Source organism: Vanacampus margaritifer, chromosome 1 (assembly GCF_051991255.1).
Source record: "Vanacampus margaritifer isolate UIUO_Vmar chromosome 1, RoL_Vmar_1.0, whole genome shotgun sequence".
Lineage (NCBI taxonomy): Eukaryota > Metazoa > Chordata > Actinopteri > Syngnathiformes > Syngnathidae > Vanacampus > Vanacampus margaritifer.
Genome location: NC_135432.1, coordinates 59,417,224 through 59,438,633, shown reverse-complemented (window position 1 = coordinate 59,438,633; position 21,410 = coordinate 59,417,224). Strand labels below are relative to the sequence as shown.

Here is a 21,410-nt window from a genome sequence, read left to right as displayed (position 1 = left end):
ACCAGATGCCATATTGCCAAATGTTTGGGCTTGTAAGGGTATATTACAGTACATATAATAGCGCCTTAAGGAAAAGGTTGTTTACCTGCTTTTATGTAACTAGTGCGGTCATGTATGTGTGTGGTATGTGCACCCCGTCCCCACTAATCCACGAGCTGTAATTAGTCTGAGCCTTAGTTGGACCTTTGCGACTGAAGAAATAAAAACATGCAGGGTCACGGCCCCTTGCACTTGGCATTGACCACCCCTTCGCTTCCCATGGACACTACTGTGTGAATTGGAGGCAAAGCGCCCCGGATAAACGGCAAAGTTAATGTAATCCCTGTAAAATCCTGTTCATGCTGCTCGTTCTGTTTTACCGGCGCGCCCGCTTTCGTCTTTCATTCCAATGCGCTCTCCCAGAGAGCATGTTAAATGGTTAATGGCCGAGCCAACAGCGAGGTGTAAACCGCAAAGAGATGGGGATAAGTGGTGGGAGCGTGGGACCACCATCCCTTAAGTGTGCATGTGTGTGGGTGTTTGGGGAGATTAGCCCTCCTTTACAGACCCTGCTTTTAGTCTTACTCCTTTTCTTTCCCGTTCTGCCGACCTCTGTTTCTGTCTGACAGTTAAGATTTTGTTTTCATCTGCTGCTCTCTGAACTTTGGTATTCAGGAGAGACAGCATGACACTGAGAACCCATTTTGCCTGTAAAAAAAAAAAAGACCAAGAACGGAAGATGTAGGGACTGTGTGTGAGAATCAGAAAACAGGAAAAGGAAAGTGAAGAGATGAGGAGTGACAAAAACACCAGATAAGAAATCAGCGATAATTTGAGGGGCTGAATTCAACACTCACAGAGGCGAAAGCCCGGCGTCTTTGGCTGTTGTTGCTGCAGCTGCTGCTGGTGCGAAGTCTCACTGTAGACGGTGGTCACGTCTCCTTTCTCGCAGCTATTGTAGCAGCGCCCGTTGCCGCATACCCGGCGGCACGTGGTGGGGGTGAAGACGATCTTTATGCGGTCTAGGTTGGAGGTGAGGTTGGCCCCTGGAAAGCACGCGCACGGCCGGTTGAGAAGGAGCAACATCAGAGTTAGACTGGAGGCAAGCTCCATTCCTCCTCCTTCAGCCTCACTGCGACACTCTACTCATCTATTGGCGGAGTAACGGGCAGTTTATAAAGTGCACAAGGGCGGGTGCCGATAATCGCCATTGGCACGTTGTAACTGAATGAGCAACCGCGCTGCAGGCCAGAAAACATGGAGCAGATAGGTGGCTAGTCTCCAGGGCCTTTATCTTTGCGAGAGGGTGTTTCAGATGGGTGTGTGAGTGAAGGGGGCAAAGAGAGGTGAGGGCAAGTGAATATTGTGTACAGATGGGGCTGTTGTTACTCTGGTGCCCAGAGGTGAAAAGAAAACAGTTAAATATACAAAGAAATGTGTTGTATGAAGGAAGCTTATTGGGTGAGTGTTCAGCAGGTCTGAGTTTCGGGGTTCGAATCTCGGGAGTTTGCATGTTCTCCGTGGTTGTGTGTTTTTTTTCCCCTCCAGTTACACCCACATTCTAATAATATGTGGTTCACTGGAGATTCCACCATGAGTGTGAATGAGTGTATGTGTCATGAAATTGGTTAGTCACCAATCCAAGGTGAAGCCGAAAGTCAGCCGTAACCCGAATGAAGACAAGTACCATAGAAACGGGGTGGATGGATGGAAGTGCAGTGAGTACCAGACATCTATTAAAGTGGAAGTCAACCTTAAACATTTCTTGACAATACTATGTTATATGTGACCTCACTAGTTTAAACGTCACATTTTGATTAATATTACATTTGTGGAATATGAGTTATGAAGCAAAATCCAGCCATTTTCGTCCATCGCAGGGGGCGGCCATTTTGCCACTTGCTGTCGACTGAAGATGACATCACAGGTGCTCAGGGCTCAGGCAACGACCAATCACAGCTCACCTGTTTTCTGAAGCTGAGCTGTGATTGGTTGTTACTTGAGCCCTGAGCAACATTGATGTCATCTTCAGTCGACAGCAAGTGGCAAAATGGCCGCCCGCTGAGATGGATGAAAACGGCTGGATTTTGCTGCTTAACTCATATTCCACAAATGTAAAATGAATCAGAATGTCATGTTTAGGTCACATATAACATATTTTTGTCAAGAATTTATTTATTTATTTTTTTTACTTCCCCGTCAATGGGGAAACATTTAGTATGTTTCATTTGATATGAAATAATACAAAATTAGGTAATTGCTGCTACCTAATTTCTTTGGGGTCTGTTTGAGGTGGGGTGTTTATTTGAAATCCATCATGTGAAAAATCAGTGTACGGCGTCCATTACAACGATTTGAGAAAGGAGACAATAACTAAAAAGGGCCGATTTACTCCTAAGAAGCATCAAAAGAGACCAACAGGCATACCGCCTTTGCTCGGACTACTTTTGACTTCAACCGCACTAAAGTTATCTAATAAAATTTACTTTAACTATATCTTTATGTGGGACTGGGCTGGGTGCCAATAATGTCCAAGTGTTTACCTCTGCTCACACTCTTCAGCAGAGGCAAGCATGCAGATGAGCGGCACAGCTGAGCACAGGCGTGAAGTACAGTCTGGGACGCTGCCAATATTTGTTTTTTTCTTCCTTGTGGCCCATGTTCCAGTTAGCAGTGACACAGCAGGATGTGTCAGGATGTATTCTGACCTCAGCAGTGTGTTGTTTGTTTTGACGCGGCAAGGCTGTGCGCAAATGTCAACTGTGCGTGTACAGAGAGCGATTTATGACATTTTTTTTTTTTTTTTTACCTGCTGGCGATAATGCATTGTTGAATTGCCCGTGTAGCTGGTTGTTACTGGTGGGCCTGTGAGTGTTGAAATAGTCATGCCCGTTTCTTTGTCCGTGGGAGTTCCTGTGCTCATTTCCGTGGGTGTTGCCGTTGGGCAGCGCGTTGGAGGTGATCGGCCCAGAGGATGACGGATAACGCTTCACGGTACGGGAGGTCCCTGTCAGCTGAGGGGAGGATTCAGGGGGTCCCCGTCTCACTTGGGTCCTGCCAATCACATCATCACAAGACCACAAACATATGACCTCAGAGCAATGTGAAGGTCCCGCACATATACGCTCAATCAGCATCACCGTGAAATTGGTTTAAGCGTGGTGAGCCTGTGCAAAAGAAAATAATATTCCTGAGAGATGAGCATTGTGTCTTAGGTCATAACTCTGCTTAATTAATAAATTTGTACAAATTAAATCTATAATAAAAGCATAGTTGTCTCAACTAACATCTGCTGCAGGTCAAGAAGCCGTGACCCTTACTCATCCACAAAGATTCTTTTTGATGACACAAAAGACATTTTGGTAAGAAAAGATAATTCATCACTTAAATGAAAAAACAACCAGGGAAAAACGATCCCGGTCCCAGACTCCCAAAGAAAACGATGTTGCCATGAGGCCTACATTAGCTTGCCCGGTACCCATTTAGTCTGCTTGACTAGATGATGAACTTGTCTGGACCGAAACAACATCCTGAATGATAAACAGGGCTGCAGGAAGTATTAAAACTAGGGTCGAAGAACAAAGCTTGACCCAGGCACACTTTTTTTTTTTTTTTTCAGCGTTTGATTTGGGTCAATTACTTGAGCCCGTGTTGTGCGACCTGGAAGCTGAGCTCATGTGAGAGACTTGGGGGAGTCGCGTGCCTCAGACAGAGAGGCAGACAGTCTTACCTGGGATGCGGGGGCCTAGGAAGTTTTCTTGGCCCATTCTGACATTCATCCTTGCAAAAACACATCTGGATCCTACTTATCTGGCCTGTCAGACAGTCAGCAGAGCAAGACACTGTCGAACCAGACCAAATCAGATCAGTAGAAGAAAGGTTCTGCAAAGCACACCGGTGACCTTGCAAGTGTTTGCTTTTTTCATAACCTATTTCATAGAGAGACTTCGTATAAATTGTCTTAATGTACTACAGTGCTTAACAAATTTATTAGATCACCATCGTCTATTTGTCCCAGTGACTATCCAGCTAGATAAAGTACATCAATGAGTATTAATTCAGTTTCAGTGAGCTCTCTTCTGACAAACTGAATTTAACTCGTTATACCCAGATGTGTGCGTCTCTGTATTAAACCACTAAAACGAATCGACAGTGAAATCAAGAAAAAAATAAGGATTCATAATTTTACAGTTATTTTTTGTAAAATAGTACATTTGTCATAAATCACAACAATAATCCTTTTTATTTTAGAATTTAAAATAACTTTTACATACTAGTGTATTACATTTACAAAATTGTACGATATAAAATATATCGCTAGTGTCGGGCTGAAACCTCAAAAGTCACAATTTGGTAAATGTAATTTTTTTTTTTTATCTATATTAATGGTCAGTCCAGTCCTTTTGCCACTTGCTGTCGACTGAAGATGACATCACAGTTGCTTAGGGCTCAGGCAACAACCAATCACAGCTCACCTGTTCTCTGAAGCTGAGCTGTGATTATCTGTTACCTTAGACCTGAGCAAGTGTGATGTCATTTTTACTCAACAGCAAGTGGAAAAAAAGTTGATTTTTTTTTTTAAATGCTGGATTTTGCCACTTAACTCATATTCCACTACACTGTAAAAAAATAAAATAAAAATAAAATAATAATAATGTAATATTTACTTGAAAAAAAAACAACTAATAAAGTTTTTTCAATCAGAAATTCTAAGTAAATATTACAAGGAGAGTTTTGAGTACATTGTACCAGTCTGTTAAAGAAAAAAAAAGCTACTCAAGCGTTGAGGAACTAACTCGTGACCTTCAGCTTGGGAGACAGCCAATCTACCACTTGAGCCATGCCACTCTTGCTGTTTGCCACTATACTGCATTGCTGGTGTGTCCAAATGAGACCAAAAACTGGTCTCTTGGAGGTACAAGGATTCCGCCTGACACCACTACTAACACACAGCAGGAGCGGCATGGCTCAGGTGGTAGAGTGGCTGTCTCCCAACTTGAAGGGTGAGTTCGTTCCTCAACCCTTGGGTAGCTTTTATTTTTATTATGATTTTCTTTTTATATATATATATATATATTAACTGGTAAAATGTATTTAAAACTCTCCTTGTAAAATTTACTTTGAATTTCTGAGTGAAAAAACTTTACTATGTTTTTTTCAAGCACAGATTACTCTGTTTTCCCGACACAGCAATATTTAGATAATTATGAGTGCTATTCATTTACGGCAGCTGTGGTATGAACCTTAGGTTAATTTGTGGTATGAACCTTACGTTAATTTGTGGTCAAACATACTGTATTTGTTATGTGCGGTACTTGCACTTTCATACATGTGACAATCTGAATAAAAATACTTGCTGAAACTGTTCTTTACCAGGAATCCTTTGTGTATGCAGACCACAATCTTTCAAACTTGGCAGAGGTCTGCGCTCTACTTTGTAGTTACATGTGATTCAGAGCCACACACCATGTATTTAGACAGTGAATCAGCTCCCAACAGTCACAACAATAACCAGATAAATAAACATGTTACATAAAACGCATGAATGCACACACGCACACAACATTCCAAGCCGTAATAAATGCATCGCAAGTCAACGCATGACTCTTTATACCCAGAACAGGCTGGAAAGCACCTCCCTGCTGCCGGCGGGAAGAAGAAATGAAAGGAAAAGGGGAAAAGAGAGACAAACATTTGATAGTGTTCTCTCGCGTCATCTTTTGAAAAGGCAGCGGACTGAAGATGACAGCTGTTGACCTAAGGGCCTCAACCTCCATGGGCGGCTCCCATGGATTAGGATATGACAGTGGGAAACACAAGGTGCTCGAGTCAAGGTGGGGACGCCAGAGAACGCTGCGCCGCCGTCCGCTCCAAATCATGATGAACTTTTTCCATCGTTTACAATGATACCTGGCTCGCACGCATCCTGCCTCTTTTCCTGGGCTTAGCCAGATGTTGCTCTCCCTGTCATTGACTTTCAACGGCGAAGCGACTTCCTTCCAACATGAGCTCACAGCTGCCCCCTCTGCCTGCAGATCAGGGGCCACTGAGAGCAAGCACAAGTCTGCATACTTGATGTCATCATTAGGTCCCAGCAAAGGAGCCAGGGAGGAACTAACTCTTCCCTCTCCTTGTTCTGGGTGACTTGAAAGCAATTTTAAGACCTCGGCCAAGATTACACTGCACATGATTTTAAAAGACACATGGAAAAATGTTTGGGATATCAAATGATGGCCATGCATGTTCAATTAAATCCCTGATGATCCCGATGAATAAGCTGCTAAATGTGAGCGCAGTTCACAGACGCACAACAGGATTATTCGGCTCTGTGTCTTCTGGAAGTAAAACAAGCTCATGTTTCCAAGCAGCTACGGTCAATTACACCAAACAGAAGATGTTACATGCTTGACCACTAGACCAGCTTATCTATTCAAGGAGAAATCAACCTTAAACATTTCTTGACAATAATATGTTAAATGTGACCTCACTAATATAAACGTGACATTCTGATTAATGTTACTTTTGTGGAATATGAGTTATGCAGCAAAATCCAGCAGTTTTTATCCATCTCAGAGGGCGGCCATTTTGCCACTCACTGTTGCTCAGGGCTCAGGCAACGACCAATCACAGCTCATCTGTTTTCTGAAGATGAGCTGTGATTGGTTGTTATCTGAGACATGAGAAACTATGATGTCATTTTCACTCGACAAGAAGTGGCAAAGTGGCCCCGTAGAAGCATCTCTGCTCATGACAATCTATGCTGTCCACGTTGATTGATAATGATAAAAACTGCTGGATTTAGCTGCTTAACTCATATTCCAATAATGCAATATTAACTGGAATACTGTATTTAGACTAGTGGGGCTGCATAGAATATATTATTATTAAGAATATTTTTGGGAGTTGACTTTCCTTTTAAGATTGCGGATTTTCACCCACCTCAATCTTTTTTAGAATATTATAAAAACATTATAAAGTCTATACAACCAACCACATCTTAATTGCTGTATTTCAAATAAATTCTAAAGGTAAAACTATTATATCTTGACCTAACTGTACTGTGTGAAAGTAAACCTCAGCCCAAACAATTGATCTTAACCTTCTGTCTTTTGATATCTGATTGCGAAGAAGGCCTCCAAGACATAACGTTATTGGTCCGGTCCACTTTCACTCGTCATATGGAAAGCTATTAAACCTCATCACAATTGCGGAAATTACAAATCACAACGAGAGCCAAGAATTTACACTCAGCAAGGACCAACCCTGTAAATCTTCCAACGCGTTGCACAACCATGACTTGGCGTTCAGTCACGGTAAATATCTTTGAACTTGTTTTGGTATTACAGCATGCGGATGCTCGCCACTCATGAAGACTTGACAGACAGCATGAATGGTAGTTCCAGACTCACGTACTAAACCCAGATGGGGCTGGAAAGGAGATGGTCTTGGAGCTGCAGTAGAGCAAAGTCAAGTGCTGTGAAAGGAGGCCAGGTCTGAGAACTGGAAGACAAGTTCAAAAAAAGCCACAAAAAAACTCACTCTGATCTTTGAGCTTCTGCTGATGCTAAACACAAACTATGCGTGAAATTGTGTCCAATATAGTACACTGCCAGGCCAAAACGTAGGTGCACTTTGAAGTTTTGCTGAATCTACTTCAAGGGTCGGGACTTGTCAAAGTATTTGGTTAGGTGGTTTGGTTGATTGGTTGCCAGAAAAGCTGATTTCAGTCAACTTGGACGGCATAAAGTGTCATGATATAAGCAGAGATGCTTCTACTTGGGAAACAGGAGTCTTGGGAAATGAACAGGAAAATTCTGGATTCATCTGATGATCCTGTTCAGTCCAAACATTCACACAAAGACACACACACAGTGATCAAGATCCAGAGGAATTGTTTACATCTCAAATAATCTCCGTAGGCTACCCTGCTTGACAAACGTTTACGTAAGACCTTGCAACATAAGGTTTGGTCCGAAGTTGATTCATTTCCTCACAGCCCAGTCTGGTGGCGGTTGTTATTGTCTCTCCCAATAAATTTCCATTTGAAATTAAGGCTTTTGTCAGTTACAGCTAATTTGTTTTCAGAAGTATTACCTACTTTTTCCAACAGCACAATGCCATGAAAAAGAGGTATGTTATTTTGATATTACTTTTCACCTCTCAGCCCTTGAAGCTCAGCACAAACCTTTCTTGGCAATGCCCATTTTTCATTTCCATTTGTTTGAACGTTGTCTAGTCCAAAACCATGTCTAATAGCTTGGATTGCTGGTAGAGTAATTTGGCTCCGAACATACAATCTAAACAAGACAAGTCTGACAGCTGGGAAAAAGTGTCTGGTATGGGCATACCAGTCTGAATCACAACACACAACTCAAAAATGGACAGAATCGGTCTTCACATTTGTCTTTGTGACTTGCAGACATGACCTGCAGTGAAATTAATGACAGACCTCTGCAGCCATAATCATTACAACCACACAAGTTGCTTTAACCACCTTGGGAAATTTGAGATATTTGTTTAAACCTTAAGGTTGGGTTTACCCTTTCTCCAACTAAAAGTGTCGGCCAAAACATGTTTTATGTAAGAGTTGTATAAAATTATAGCAATTTAAAGGCTACTCGGAAAATGGCAAAGTGAATGACCATCATTACAAGTGTAAATCAAAGTTTGGTCATTTTCATTCATTTAGGGAACACATTAAAGTTCACTTCATACCTCGCCATCAAATACGGTGATCATCAGTCTGACTGCAGGGAGCAGCAGAAATTAAGAAAATTGTGCAAACGGCATCTGGGACAATGAAAACTTTGTACTACTTCGATCAACCGCTACAAAAACATCTTTCAGCAAATGGGATTGATTTATGAATGGGCCGTGGTGCTGAATGAGAGAGCTTTGTCAGGTATTCAAAAACATAGTCCAAGCCAAAAGTACTGTCCGAAACGTGCAAAATAATCTCATAGTATATTTATTACCGCTGACAGACAGCCATGTGAATTACTACTGTTAGGATGGGCATTAGACTGAAATCCTTTCATCGCGGAAATATACGAAAATCTTAAAGATTAAGTAAATTGATTTGTTGTTATTTTTAAATATTATTTTAAATGGGATGGAAAAAAAAATCTCTGAATGTTCTGAACTCCTGTTTCCTTGAGGTGTTGCCATGGTGAAGTTATTGGTGGATGTAGCACAACTTCCCATAGCTGTTCTTTAAGCCACAAACTAGTTTAGAGTGAATCAACAGGACATCTGTTGGTTGTAGCTAAATAGTGTATACAAATTTTTGCATCAACAGCTTGAAGACACAATTTACCAATAATCAATTTTACAAGATCAACAGAACGAATGACTCATCAATTATTATGCCTATCTCTAGGTTCTGGACTAACGAGAATTCCAAAGTATTGCAGGTCTGCAACAATAATTTTACAATCTCCAACACTTAATATTGTAACATTCACACTTGACATCAGTAGTTTGAAGATATCTTATGAAGTGGTGTTGATGTAGTAAAGCAACACCAGCATGTCTGATGCGTCTCCTCACGATTTGTATGAAATGATGACGGGTGAGATGTTGTTGATAATCTCCAAAAAACTCAGTTGCACTCCATTCTACCTTTCTCAGATGCAGTATCTATGAGCTAGATGACTGAAAGCCTTCACTGATAATCCCAGGAGATGTAATTTAATAACTCAAAGACATGCATACACACTTGTTCATGTTTTGCTATCCTAAACCCAGCAGTGTTATAAATCCCCGTCTAAAACATCAACTACAATGTATTGTGGAAAGTTCAAACATTCCAGATTAGCTATGAAGATGCTATCGTGCATTTAAATCCCTCTTGCCAAGTATGACATTGTGTGTCCAGAATTTCATATAGTAACAAGTTTTTATAGCGTTTATATGAGATAAGTGATGAGATGAATTGCTATCTGGGTATTTCAAATTTATTTGCTTTTACTTTGAAAAGATACTCGTATGTTTGCTTTCAAATAGTTGATATACCACACAGAGGCCACAATGAAAAGAGTTCAGTCTGGAATTTGGTTTGTCTTAACAGTCTGTGTATATTTTAGGAGGTGAAAGAAGTCTCTGTGGGCTGAGAAAAATAAATTAAACCTTTTTTTTTTTATACACACAAGTCAGTGCACCACACCATGTGCACCACCGGCAGTCAAAACCAATTGCGGTCACACTTTTCATTTCTCAGGCTTTACGCAGCATTCATCCACTCTTCGTTTGCCACCAAGGCCCGTGTCATTCTTTCAATGAAATCCTGAGGTTTGATTCCCAGCATGTGCCATTAAATATAATATCCGACCCTGGGGAATTTTTCATTACGTTGTTGTTGTGTGTTTCTCTTAGCAACAAGGTCGTATAAAGGGACAGTGGCAGGCTTTATGCTAATTGGAAATACAAAAATAACTCCGCAACTGCTCCTGTCACAATAAAGTCTGACCTAAAATTACAGCTTTTTCTAGAAGTTTAATCACTGGTAGTAAACCTTCACTTTATATTGCCAGCTTTGCCAAGGTAAACACTCCAGCCGTTTCAACTGTATATAAAGATGTTAAAAACATTTTTTTTTAAATCTTCCTATTAGTTAGGGATACATTAGGTGGCTGTTAAGGGTGCCATGGAACCTAGGGGGCGCCAAAATCAGGTTAAAAATTATTCAATGTACTGTAATTATATCAAAACACAGAATCAACTCTTGATTTAAAGTATAAAAAAAAAAAAATCACTGTAAAGGAAAAGAAAGAATAAATTGAAATAGACAATAATCAATTAATTAAAGAAGCAAAGAGGAGCAATGTGAACTATTGTAATCATTTAAATCAGTGCTCCTGCCCGGAGCGTAAAAAAAAACGACGTACCCAGCCACAGCTGACAGCAAACTGGACAAAGATCCTTTGTAAAGGTACTGCTGCAAGTTGCAACACAACAAATTGTGCAGGACTGAATCATCTACACAAGCCCGTAGACGTAGAGGCGGCAATGATTTTAGACTCGTTTGCGAGTTGCTGGTGAGCTGTTCAATGTCTGGGTTAGTTGCAATATTTTCTACATTTATGACGGTAATTCCACTTTATATAATTTTACATGACAAAAGTTTCATATTAAAGGCCAATAAGAATGAGAGAGAGAATAAGAATGAGATCATGTTAAACGAAAAACCTAAAGCAATAGTGACAGCCCCATTTGTTGTGGAGAAATGTAAAACATGAGTAAATCTAAGACGGCAGCATGAGTCAAATCAAGATGAAATCTTCCAAGGGTAATCAATCTCTTTCAAGTAAGCTGCACAGCTATATAATAACTTGACAATTGATCCCGAACATGGAACAGATAACAGAATCAAATTTAAAGAAATGCCAAAGTACTATTATTACAAAAGATAAGACCATCTACTCCCTCATCCGGCTGATTGAGGTTAATTTGTTGATATGATCCCAGAGACCTTGTCAAAATGACCAAAACAGTCCAGAGCACAAGGATGAAAAAAGGGTGGGAAGGGGGGAAATCAGCAAAAGAGCAGTTGCTTCATTTGGTTTGTCCCATGAGGTGTCAAAAAGCAAATGTCCCTCACTCACATGGTTATAATTTTGCATTAATGATATAGTACAGTAATGAAAAAAATAAAGAAAATGCTCTATTTGATATTTTACACTGTGACAATTTATCTGATCTAAATATCCAATTCCACATTTATATATTTTTTTCTTCATCATATGTGCAAGAAAAATTTGGGTTGGAAATGAACAGGATGCCCTTTTTTTCCACACTATTTTTATTGGTCAACAAATGCCTGCGATTTGAAACAAGCCATTTTCTCCATCAATGTCTAAATAGGCTTTGCTCTGATTAGGCCATTGTTCTACCTAATTTGATATGGAAACAACTTTCCTTTCAGTTGGTAACTACCGATGTGTGGAGATCACCATGTCTTTCCATTACGATGGCTCCATTGAAATTCAGTGGGCTATCGGCTGCAGCAATGGTATGCATAAAACAATGGGAGGAGGGGGGGGGGGGTCTTGATGGAATGGGTGGTTTTAAAAGAATAGTAAAAAAAAAAAATCTTATTTCTTCATTTCTTCATTTACCAGTTGATCGAGGTCAGAACCCTTTTGTGTCTCAACTAAACCACGCCAGAGTTTGGTTACTTTGTGCGCACCTGACCAAAATGCACCAAGTGAGAAGAGTAAACTACTGTAGAGGTCAATTAAAATAGACCAACAGTGTTAGTATATAGTTCAAGCACCCTTTTACTGCCTTAGTAATGGATGTTTGTAATTGTGTCGTATTCATTTTTGGCTGAAGCAAACCTATTTTCCCTTCCCCAGTCAAACCAATGACTGTGTCATGCATCCAAAGAAGTGGTTTGTTTGAAATGCACGCTCCTTGGAAATTACATTTATTGAAGGTAGTGCCAAGAGTTTAAAATGAGTAAGTTCCATCACAGAAAATGACTGCACACAGACACTTTCTTCTAAAATACGTGGAGGGATAAGGCCAAACATCGGTGAGCAATTAAGGGCCAGTCTTTTTTTTTTCTTTTTTTTGATAACATCTCCAGTCATTATGACTTAGATAATTGTGGGTCCTGGAAGAATATTTCCCCTTGTGAAAATATGGGTGTGTCTAAAGGCTTATCGCACCCGCCACTGAGACTGGATTAAATCATGTTCTCTGTCTGGACAGCCTTCCAAGAATCTCTCTAGTAGCAGCCAGATCCTGGGTGAAATGAATTACTGTGGGTTTGGTTCGGATAAGCCTTTTTTGTCTGTCTCCCAATGGGGATAGGGCTCATACAAATGGGTCTAGTCAAGCATGAAAAACAGCAAAGAACTATAGAAAAGTGTATTAGTTGGACCTGATACACTGACAAATTATGAGATGAAATGCAATAATTTTATTACAATGGTATCATTTGAGTGCAAGTATGAAAATAGCATATGATAAATTTGCAAGTGTTGAATGGGAGAAAACTGGACTTCTTGGTTTTGTTGAAAGAGACTTCAGTTTTCCATCAAACACAAGAATGTTACCAAAAGTTCAAGTTGCTTTCAATTCAACTTTTGAAGATTACCGTGACCTGGATGACTGACTACACAGTACTGTATATAATAGAGTTAGACATGAACATAACACACAACTGTAGTGGGGTAAACAGTTCCCTTTTTGTCTCCTAGGGCGCCAAAGACATAATAAATCCAGAGAGGTCTGATCCTGGATGGAAGCACAGTGGTGCGGTTGCTGTGGTTCAAGGGGTTACAATCATAACGTCTGCAGACATTGTGAGCTGAGAGGAAATTCAATCCTCGCTGCTCTGTTGTAGTTACTCTGATCATTCACTTAGCAAAATGCCACAGGACAGGTCAGCAGGAAGAGCCGCTGCTGACTCAGCTATTTCTGTGAGTGTCACATGTCAGACTGCTCTGACAGAAAGCCAGAATAGATTTCCGCTACAGAAGGCGACTGATGGAACTTTTAGAGCAATAAAGAAATGTTCTTACAACAGTGGTGAAGGCACATATAAGCTATAATAATCTTTGACTGATTTCTTAACTGTATTTGGGTATATTGAGATGCCCCGCCTCCATCTGCTTCAACCAAGGCACTAGAAACGATTAGTCCCCTGCACCAATTTGCTTGATTTTCCCAACGAAACTGGGCCAACTGACACTGCTGCTCAGATAGTGTGTTGCAGACAAGGCTTTAGAGAAATGAGATGTGGGAGTGAAAGACGTATCTGTCCCACGCTGAGTGCTAAATTCTCTATGGTCCTTTGTTCCCCCTAGCCTAGCAGGAAGCCAAACACTCATGGGACTCATTTGGCTCTGTATTTTTAGACAGAAACACAAGCTACTTTTCCTTGCCCAACTGAGTCAATATTGCTACGTTAAGCTTAGTGAAATTCAGTCTACAGTACATTTAGACTGTCCTCAACACATTTATTACACTTGTCAAGCAACGTACAGTGAGCGAAGCTGAAATCACTTGTCTTGTGCTGGTGCTAGACAAAAACAAGAACACTCAAAGGCCAGAATCTGGAAAGTCTTTCAAAGTGTCACCTACATATTCAATGACTGCCTGGTGATAATATCGGTTCTTACTACTGTAGCTAAAGGGAGGTTTCATTCAGATGCAACATTCTTCCAGTGTCCAGAGGGACAAAAAAAAAAAAAAATCATTTGTAGTTTCCAAATTCCATGATAAGCTTTGACAGTGAAAATGTCTGATTACTACTGTTGCCAAATGTGATCTGGATCAGATTTGGATAAAACTTGGTCGGAAATTCCAGCTCCTGATGCTTTTGAATTGGTTGAAATAGACAGCTTTTACCTGTGAAGTCAGTCCACATCGGCTTATGAGTTTATCCCGCTCTCGTTTGATCTCCTCAGTATGACTACCACTTCTAATGCTGCATTCAAGGAAGGTCGGAAATCGGAAGTCTGTCGGTTAGATTTTCTCAGTTCCGACCTGAAAGCGTTTGAGGTGAAAGTAAACAACCAAAATGGCGCATAAGGATAAAAATATATATATATGGGGGAGGGGGCATAAGTTCATTCCCATTCTACCGACACAGGATGAAATCTGCCGTAACTGACATTTACTGGCCAAAAGTTGAAAGGATGATATTCACCTGTCTTTTTTTAGGTCAGCAATGCAGACTGTTAAGTGTTGCAGCAGTACAACAAACCAAATACTAATTACCTTTGACTACACATGTGGAGCTAATGGAGCATTTGTGCTACTGTTTTTTTTTTGTTTTGTTTTTTTAAATCTTCAAAACCACTCCCCCTTTTTTGTTGTGCTTTGACATATTTGATCATGAGTAGTGACAAGAGCAATGTTTATGAATTATACTTCCATACAGGTGCCGAGGTCACCTATGTGATTTTGACAGCAGATCCAGTTTGCGCTGCTGCCGCCGCTGCTGGTGTGGTTTTGTCTGTAATAGGAGTGAAAGCAACCAGTGATCCATGATTAACAAGGAGAACTCCCACTATGACCACAGTTTCCTCTGAGAAACGACTGTGTGGTTATGTGCAAAGCCTTGAGTCAACAACCCACACACAAGCGCTCGGCCATAGTCACCATGCATACTGTACGTGGCTCATAACAGTTAATGCAGAGATCATACTGTTAAGGGTCATTCATCTGTTATTTGTTCCCTGCTGTTAATTCCTAATCATCCTTTTTCATGTATCAAGCAGTTGGATGAACTGATCATTACAGACGATCTACTGTAGTTACTACAGGTTACCAATATTTTTAACTCAGTTCCTCTTTTTTTGACAATCGGAGACAGGGTCTTCACGAAAACAATTTCATTTTAACCATCCAGTCATTTATTAGTCAGACACCTTTATCACTACAGCTACATGGACTGTCCAGGTGCCTTCTTCAGTCCGATTATGTAACAGAAAATGAGAGCAAGATGACCTTTGCAGGGATGATGTACATGCTGCACACACATCCTGCTCTGCCCCGATCTGTTTCCTGCAGACGACTGATGTCATAGACTAATTGGGGGTGTGGAGGTGATACGAGGGCCTCAACGGAGAAGGTGATTTATGTCTTATCACTATTCCAGCTTAGCCAAGGGAGTTCATCATTGGCCTTGACCTTCCTACCACGACCATCTGTGATCTATAGGATTTTATGCTGACAGTGACATGATTTTCATGACTGCTGTGTGCCACACTTACAGGAAAGGCCAATGTCACAATGAAGCGTATTAACACGTCACAATTCAGGTGAGGAAATAGCTATGCTTTTTTTTTTTTTTTTTTTACCTCCATTAAAATCTCAGTTTTAGAGTTCCCGAGCGCATTTTGTTGAGGCTTTTGGTAAAACTGGGTCAAAAAAGGTGAAAGGTTGTTCCTGTGTCCCAGAGTCCAACATATGTTAAGGTTTTTAACTCCAGGCAGACAGGAAGTAAAGGATGGGCTGTGGAGCCACTGACAAACAGGTAGACTATTTTCCCTACAAAATGATGGCTGATGCCAAAGATGCAACAGCATCAAGTGTTGATCAAGATTATAAAAAAACAGCAACTTTTCATACATTTCATATATCTGAAACTCTGTGAAGTGGACTCAAATTCAAAACAAACACAAAACTCTTATTTGTCCCATGGAGTGTCTCGCCATGGCAACACGAGATGATCATCTATAGACACGAGAATGAGTAAGTAGCAGGAGTAGCAACTAACATACCAATGCAAGTCGTGAAGCACCTTTTATTACGCAGTTCTACTTTGTCATTACAGTTAAGTTAAGGGAGTGTTTGAAGAGTGTTTTATTGTTTTAAGATACTAATGTTACAGGGACTTAACAAAACAGACTGTTAGACTTTTAAGTTTCCATTTTTGTTTATGGTTTTATTGAACATACAAACACAAAGAAAACACATTACAAGTCTAAAATATAAATTGAAACTCAATCAAACCCCAAAATTTATAGATATGTTTTTTAATACTTTGTCCTTCACTTCCAAAAAAGGAATTTATAGTTTTTTTTAATGTTTATTTTATACCAGAGCTGTGGTTCTCAACCCCGGTTCCCGAGTACCCCTATCCAGCCTGTTTTCCATGTCTCCGTCAGCCAACACAGGTGTTTCAAACAATCAGCTAATCAACAAGCCCTGTTCGAACCCTGATAATGATCCTCAGCTGTGTTGGCTGAGGGTGACATGCAAAACAGGCTGGATAGGTGTACTCTAGGACCGGAGTTGAGAACCACTGTGATAGAGCATACAGAATGCTTAGATGCAGCTTCGGACCTGAAGAGGTTGCTAAAAGCAATGGTAGTTATTACAAAAAAACAGCCAGCATATGGTAGCAGAGTATAAGAGATCAACCAAGGCCATGATGCAAGAAGCTCTTTTCCCCAGTGTTTTCAAAAGGTTTGTGAACAATGATGAAACTTTTTTCCTGATGAAAGAAGAGACTCTAATCTATCTTTTGATAGATTCCATGTTTTTATAGCAATAGAACAGAATATTCTGTGGGCCTTGCAAAATCTGTCAAAATCCAGTAAAACAGCCGGGAGTGAAGGGGGTTGCTTCAGTGAAAATGGCTGGGAGTGAATGAGTTAATAAGAGACATTATGACATTACACTTGGCCTTTAAGATAGCAATATATGACTCCTTCATCGAAGGCAATGACTTCCAGTCCAGTGTCCACACAAATCAGAAAACAATTGAATGATTGCAATGAATGGTTAACTTAAACAAAGCCTCTGGGAACTTAAGTAAAGACAATTAAATTGTCGCATTTCACACATACAAAACTTTGAATTCCCCACATGAAAATGTCTGGAAAAAAAGGTGCGACCAAGTGACAAATTTGGAAACAACGAGGTTAACAGGAGTAGTTGTTGGTCTTGAGCCCTGTGATGACTATTGAGTACTCTAGTAATGATGTGGTAATGGGTCATATCATTCACCACAATAACCTCAATAATACTTAATATGGCAGCTTAGTGGAAAGAAAAAACTAAGGTCATTTAATTTCATGGTGGCCATTACACAGACTGGTCAACAAACTTACTGAGTTTTGGTTTCTCTACTACAATTGGTGCCTGCTAATGAGCCAACAAGACTGAAGACTGACATGTGATCCTGGGCTAGTCGGTTTACGGTGTAGAGATTATTATCACTGCGGTTATTGTTTTAAATTCTTTATTTAAATGTTTTCTCTCCCTCTGTCTGTCTAATTATTTTTCCAAACGATTGCTTGTTCTTGGCGCCACTTGACAGGTGAGGTCAATAAAAGGGTGCTGCTGACATAAAAAGTCAAATGTGATCCAAGACAGACTTATTTAGTACCTGACACCCTCGCCAGTAGGACGAAAGTAGAAGGAAAGTAGCTGCACATATGGGAAGGAATTTACTCCCTGGGCATTTAGGTAAGAACAAAATAAAGATATTTCTGACGCAGACGTCAGTCCTCCCTACTCCTTAATCCAAATACCAAAACTGGGCAATGGTGTTGTTGTCTCACTATCTCACTCTATGACTTCATGTTGCTCGTGCTTTCTTGGCTTTGGAGCAGTGAAACATCAATCAGATATAAGAAACCAAGACTTGCATCCTCCGCTTCTTCTCCAGGGGGAACTCTTTCCACCCTTTCAAGTCAAGTCTGGGCCAAAAGAATGCAGAACATTTTCTGTCAGTCCATGAGATATAAGATTTGCACTCCAATTTGTCTCAAAGCTTACTGGAAGGACCGCGAAAAGAAATAAATCTGAGGTGATTTACAATGTTGGCAGATTTTCCACCTGTCATGTTAAGGGTTTTACGCAACAACCACATCTAATAATTAGCCAAAGCTGCATGCTGGGAAATCTTGAATTCCGGAAGAGGGAAATGTCTCATCTTGGAATTTAACCACACTTCTTAGAAGTCGTTAGTCAGCTTTCACAAAATTATGAGGGTGAACAGTCACGACGAGGGAACGCTTGACTCAGCAACACTCTCTTTCCTTTTACTATCACTCTCTTTGACCCAAAACTGTGAGTCAGGAAGCAGAAATACTGTGTGAGTCAAGAACAAAGAGGAATACACACGGCAACTGTGCGATCTTCACAGAGTAGATTTACTATGACTCAAAGATAACCATTTTGGAAAGTGGGATACAGAATACTATTCTATGAAGCGTCTGCCAAGACTTACAATTGATCACAGATACCACAAACATGAGTGTGGTGAAGCCAGGATATTACAACACTGGCAAGCACACAAGACGTCAAGAGAACAACACAATTAGCACGAGAAGCCCCACGGAAGACTCTAATAGATGATGATCATGTGGTTTGGTGAATAAAAGTTTAGAAATCTAATGTAAATAGATCCACCCATTTTCTATTGCACTTGTCCTTATTAATCGCAGGTGAGGCTTTTCCAGTTGACTTAGGGCTAAGTACACCCTGGACTGGTTCTGCGGTAAATCACAAGGCTATAGTATATAATACATTTGCTTCCAACGTTTATAAATGAATAATGAATAAATGACTAAGCAAACGAGACAAAGGGCAATTTCTAATAGCTAATAGATTAATGCTAAAATTTGAATGCATGTGGAAGGCTTATGAAGTAAACTGAAAGATAAATTGTAGTTGAATGATAAATTAATTAAAAAAAGAAAACTTGAACTGCAATCTGTCTAAGGTGGGATTTGAATGCTGTTCAGAATTCCCACAATAATGGAAATTATGTCATCATTTACAGTGTGGTCCTACAGCTGTGCAGCAAGTGCACATATGAATAGATGTTGTCTCCTCTGACCACTCTGTTCAGGCAGGAGCATTAATGTAAAGTGGCAATTAATTTAAAAAAAAAAAAACTAGATTTCATTATTGATGGTAAAATGCATTAATTGGCATGGTTCCATTCTAAGCATAACAGAACCAGCAATTCTCCCTCGGCCAATCACCTTGACTAAATAAACACACTTGACCACTATTAGAGTAGTGAGGAAATCCCTGATCTTGCAATACTGAGGTACAGACTGGTATGCCACTAACCACCACTCCCACTGATTTTGGTAAAACAACTTGTACAAATATGAATAGGGATTGTGCCAAGGACCAACATTTTAGACTATATGACAAATGTTAGTTGCAAGCAATAATAAACTATTAACATTTTCCCAGAAAGCATTTATTTGGGAAATTGCTCTAAATCCCCAATAAATAACACGATTGTGTCCATGATCGGGGCAATTAATCACACCAAAAGGTTATTTCTAAGCAGACTGGACCTGAAACAGTCACACACTTTTCAGCCAAGAAACTATTAGGTCTGTCTGATTAGCAGTCTTTGGAGAATTAACTGAAAAAGACATGTTCATCAGGGCAATTACAAGTTGGACGGGTTGTAGTTATTCTAAAATCTGGAAGAAAATCTGCAAATGTCAAATATAATTGCCCCGGTCTATTTTCATAGAAAATAGCCTGTTTGATACTTCTGCATGGTAAACTAAGTTATTTTTCCATATCTCAGATATTTACCTTAATATTTCAAGTAGGAAGCAAATTCTTATCAGTCTTGACATTTGTTTCACATAGTGTTTATCAAAGATTAGGGGTTGAATCGGCTCATCTGGAAAGATTTATTGGTCATCTAAACATGGGCACTTGAAGAGGAGTGTAATTAAACTGGTTGTTTGTCCAAGAAAGTAAAAAAATGTAATCGTGTGGTTTATATCTTCTTCTTTTTTGCCGGACTCCCTGTTTGACCGTAAAGGTACTTTAAACAAACTGCTCTGTGGATTTTTTCTTTTTCAGATAAATACACCAGTAACATTCTCAAAATGGCTGTGAATTTGTAATAATGTAAAAATGACATGGACGTTTTCATAGAGGTGAAGTTATGGTATGAAGATTTTATCTCTAGACTGCAAACAAAGACAAGAACTGGAAGTTGGAACAATCAGTTAAATTAGAAAACATTGTGAGTACTGACCTTTAAACGTCAGGTGTAAGGAGCTAAAATGTCACAGGCTACTTTGGCTCCATAGAAATCACATTAATTCCTTTGTTTTTCTTTTCCTGTATGCTGATTGACTTGGTTCTTCATTATTTTTGGCCACTGGGCACGCTAGCTAACAATAACGCTTTAGCTATGGTCGCTAGCAGTCTATAAGATTTTTCACTTGACAGACTTGTCTATAGCACCGGAATCTGACTTTTGGATTCAAGTTTGTGAAAACGCATTTAAAATGACAAAACACACAAATTTACAACTTATCCAATATAAAATTATTCATAGAACATACATTACTCAATATATGATGAAGAAAATGGGACTCTCAGACTCCGACATTTGTCTCCAATGCTTACAAAACACTACAGACACTTATGTTCATGCTTTATGGTTATGTACTCCGGTTATGTATTTCTGGACTAAAGTCTTAGAAAAACTTTCCGCTATTTTGGACTGTAGGATACCTTTATCTCCAAACTTGTGTTTGCTAGGTGACCTAACAACAACTGACTTACCACATAAACAATTTCAATCTACACTTGTAGCCCTTACTATCGCTAAAAAAACAATTCTTGTTAACTGGAAAAATAAACAAACTCTGAATATCGACCAATGGTCTAACCTCCTCATAAATCACATTTTAATGGAAAAAATATCTGCCTCAAATAAAAACCAAATATCAAAATTTATAGAAACATGGTCTACGTATATAGAATTTTTCAACCTAATTCTGGTTACTTAATTCTGTCTGTTAGCGAGAACCACCACATCGTGATAACTTACATTGATGTTTCTGCATTTGGCAATTTATTATTATATTATATTATTAGTATGGGATTTTTTTTAATGGGCTTTAGGTGAACTGATGAATACACACACGCACGCACACACGCACATACACATACTCACCCACATACAAAAA

General features: G+C 39.7%; 1 protein-coding gene across 2 annotated transcripts in view; it reads right to left on the bottom strand.

Moving 5' to 3' along the window:
• Positions 1 to 21,410, bottom strand: part of LOC144044067 (latent-transforming growth factor beta-binding protein 2-like) — a 103,089-nt gene that overhangs the window by 62,398 nt on the left and 19,281 nt on the right. For both annotated transcript variants that reach the window (XM_077558264.1, XM_077558274.1), the window contains exons 4-5: positions 2,789 to 3,033; positions 837 to 1,025 (exon numbers count right to left, since the gene is read on the bottom strand). In XM_077558264.1, coding sequence (XP_077414390.1) covers positions 837 to 1,025; positions 2,789 to 3,033 — 434 coding nt within the window. The remainder of the gene's footprint in view (positions 1 to 836; positions 1,026 to 2,788; positions 3,034 to 21,410) is intronic.